General features: G+C 44.2%; 1 protein-coding gene across 1 annotated transcript; it reads right to left on the reverse strand.

Annotated features, from left to right (window-relative positions):
* Positions 1–165: 165 nt before the first annotated feature.
* LOC108626800 (uncharacterized) lies at positions 166–1229 on the reverse strand. Its single transcript, XM_018027684.2, has 3 exons — positions 1166–1229; positions 768–1040; positions 166–478 (listed from the first exon to the last, which is right to left on the reverse strand). Exons 2-3 carry the CDS (start codon positions 914–916, stop codon positions 214–216), a joined length of 414 nt encoding a protein of 137 aa, XP_017883173.1. The 5' UTR covers positions 917–1040; positions 1166–1229; the 3' UTR covers positions 166–213.
* Between the last annotated feature and the right edge of the window lie 6 nt (positions 1230–1235).

Raw genomic sequence — 1235 nt, forward strand, 5'->3', positions numbered from 1 at the left:
GAGATATCACGTAATTCGTGCTTAATTTTTGAAAGTGGTGTAAGTCCATTTTTCTGAAGTTCAGTGGTGTAAGTTCATTTTTGAGAAAAATGGACTTTCTAAAGTTCAGTGGTGTAAGTTCATTTTTGAGAAAAATGGACTTACACCACTTTCAAAAATTAAGCACGAATTACGTGATATCTCATTTTTCTCAAAAATGGACTTACACCACTTTCAAAATAAACGGTCCAAATAATGATGACTCGAGTCTGGTTTCGGATACTCACTGATAGCCTGCGTACCGTAAACGCTGGGGTACGGTAGCCGCAGAGTCTGGTCGCTGATGTACCGATTCCGTGGGAAGTAATACTGCCTCGCCTGGTTGTCGACGGAGTTCCTAGGTATCCAAAAAGAGTCGGTGAACTCCTCGTACTTCTCCAACGGCTGGCCGACGAGGTTCCTCATTAACTTAAGCCTGCTCGGGTCGCCCTCACCGTTTCTTCCAAAACAGAAAAATCAAATAAGAACCCTCGGTGAGTATATTTTCGACGAATTTATTAAATCATCATCATCATGATCGTACAATATAAAAAGCGTTAGTATACAATGTTATAAAAGAAATCTACTTTCAGTCTCGATTTTGTTAGAATACGTATTCGATCAGGTCCAGGGACGTGGAACGTACGCGGAGATCGTTGTTCCAGATCAGACAACACAGAAACAGGCATCCGAGCGTGATCATGCAAGTGATCAGGATTCGCGTTAAATGATCTCGAAGCGTTCGGTACCTGGACGATAAGCTCGCACTTTGACCCGCGGCGTACCGCGTCACGCTGAAGTAATGCTGTTTCGCTGACGCTTTTCGCTCGTTCTTAAGGTTCGTCTGCGGCTGCTGGTGCGACCAGCTTATAGGCGGCTCGTTCCACGCCGGCAGCATCCAGTTCCCGTTGCTCTGTCGCGGATTCTCTGGCAAATAATTGGCATTCCAATTGGCACGGTTCTCTTTGTACAGTCGTTCATGCGCTAGCTTAGCGCTCACGTTCTCGGGAACGATCTTGCTTCTGACAATTCAACGATTACGATTATAAGAGCTTGTCGCAGCGAGACGAGAATTCCATTAAGTATGTTTTGTATGTCTGTATTTGTTTTTTTTTTATTTTTGTTTTAGGAAATTCTTGCAACGCACCCCAAAAGCTCGGCAAAATCGTCCTCGTCCAACTTTTGGGGATTGTAACTATTATGGTTCAGCAAGGGGA

The sequence above is a fragment of the Ceratina calcarata genome, unplaced genomic scaffold (assembly GCF_001652005.2).
Source record: "Ceratina calcarata isolate Rehan_Ccalc_2016 unplaced genomic scaffold, ASM165200v1 scaffold1223, whole genome shotgun sequence".
Taxonomy (NCBI): domain Eukaryota; kingdom Metazoa; phylum Arthropoda; class Insecta; order Hymenoptera; family Apidae; genus Ceratina; species Ceratina calcarata.

Excerpts from the sequence above, each read along its gene's own strand:
- LOC108626800 (XM_018027684.2), bottom strand. The coding sequence starts at position 916 with ATGCTGCCGGCGTGGAACGAGCCGCCTATAAGCTGGTCGCACCAGCAG. Across the intron at positions 479-767 it reads AGTGCGAGCTTATCGTCCAG|AAACGGTGAGGGCGACCCGA; the intron begins GTACCGAACGCT and ends CTGTTTTGGAAG.